The following is a 1525-nucleotide window of genomic DNA, read 5'->3' as shown; positions in this document are numbered from 1 at the left end:
AATGGCTTGAAAATTATAGCTAATCAATTTTTTTGTGTCTTCTTCATTAGTACATAAATTAAGTATAAAATCTTATTTAATATTTGAAATTTCTATATACATAAATTCAACATAAAAGTAAATAAAAGGAAAGACAGACATAATGATTTATATTCGTGATTCATATACATAAACGAAATGATAAATATCTTTTAAATGAAATTTTTTAGCGAAAACTATATTTCCGTGATACCTACCCAAATTTTCGTAAGATTCACAGACGTCACACTGCCACCAGTACCCAATTTTGCAGAATCTTTAGTGAGTTTCGCTTTTTCGGAGGCTCTGAAGTCCATGAAGCGATCGATTACGACTCTCAATTTTTCCCCAGCCGTGTTGTCCAGCATAATTGACCCGTGACCGGGATTGCCCGCGCACTTTATTTCGACGTGCCACATCGACCTTTCTCCGTAATACATAAAGAATTCCTCGAATCGGCTAGTGGCACCTTCGTCCAGCGCAAAACCGACGTTCAGAGCTTTGAAGTCGGCGGTGCGCACAAAAGCTTTCATTCCCAGAACACCACCTATCTCTTCGTCTGGAACGAAAGAGACGTGGATAGTGTGTTGACAGCGTTGTCCTTTCAGTTTCAATCTGCGAATCGCCTCCAAGTACTGTATTCCCACGCACTTCATGTCTTGGCTGCCGCGAGCGTAGATGTTGCCCTGCTCGTCCATGTGAGCGCTGAATGGCGGATAGGTCCATTTGTCCTGGGGTTCAGTTATACGATTAGTATTAGGAACCAGCAAGTTGATTACGCGACTGAACAGCTATTTACATTTGCAACATCTTTGCCGCAAGTCAAAGCACTTACCTCGAAGACAGGTACAACGTCCATGTGACTGTTCAAGAGAATCGATGATTTCGTCGGTTCCGTTCCCACCCATGTCAAAACTACAATCGGCTTCTTGGGATGTACGTGATAGACTTTGATCGGCAAGTCGAGGGATGCCGCCTGTTTAGTTAAGAATGCCACACACTCATCTGGAATGAAAGATACAGCAAATCGGACTGTATTATATTATAGATGTATTGTAGACGTAAAACGTAAAGGATTTTAAGGATTAATTCCTGACAATGAATAGAATATGCTTTGAATCAAGCGGCGTTCTTTTATAGTTCCTAATATATTTGAAGTTGAAGATATAATGTGACTAAAAATAAAAAAAAAAAAAAAAAAAAAAAAAAAAAAAAAAAAAAAAAAAAAAACTTATTATGCTCAAGAATAGTAAAATGTAAGCTGTGTTTTACACATCTTCTTCGTTATATACGCGCGGCTTCGTTACGTGCGCCGAAAAACGTTCAGCGGTCCACCATGGACCGGAGTGGCGAGCTAGAGTTAATATAAGTCCGTTCTAAAGCGACCTTCCTCACTGTTAAGGAATAAAAGTCACAGTATTACACATAACGATAATAATCTGTATCACAAAAATTAATTTCTCTGGAGATACCAAGTCTGCGATAATAAAAAACGAGAATTATCCTC

At 38.7% G+C, this 1525-nt stretch overlaps 1 protein-coding gene across 1 annotated transcript in view; it reads right to left on the bottom strand.

The window, feature by feature from the left end:
• Positions 1-200: 200 nt before the first annotated feature.
• Positions 201-1525, bottom strand: part of LOC112457566 (aminoacylase-1-like) — a 1901-nt gene continuing 576 nt past the window's right edge. Inside the window, exons 2-3 of the mRNA XM_025020713.1 lie at positions 854-1023; positions 201-749 (exon numbers count right to left, since the gene is read on the bottom strand). Of these exons, the coding sequence (XP_024876481.1) occupies positions 216-749; positions 854-1023 (704 nt within the window). The 3' untranslated portion in view covers positions 201-215. The remainder of the gene's footprint in view (positions 750-853; positions 1024-1525) is intronic.

The sequence above is a fragment of the Temnothorax curvispinosus genome, unplaced genomic scaffold, assembly GCF_003070985.1.
Source record: "Temnothorax curvispinosus isolate PA1 unplaced genomic scaffold, ASM307098v1 QBEX01007883.1, whole genome shotgun sequence".
NCBI classification, from domain to species: domain Eukaryota; kingdom Metazoa; phylum Arthropoda; class Insecta; order Hymenoptera; family Formicidae; genus Temnothorax; species Temnothorax curvispinosus.
Note: the sequence above shows the minus strand (reverse complement) of the source record. Positions and strands in the feature narration are given on the sequence as shown.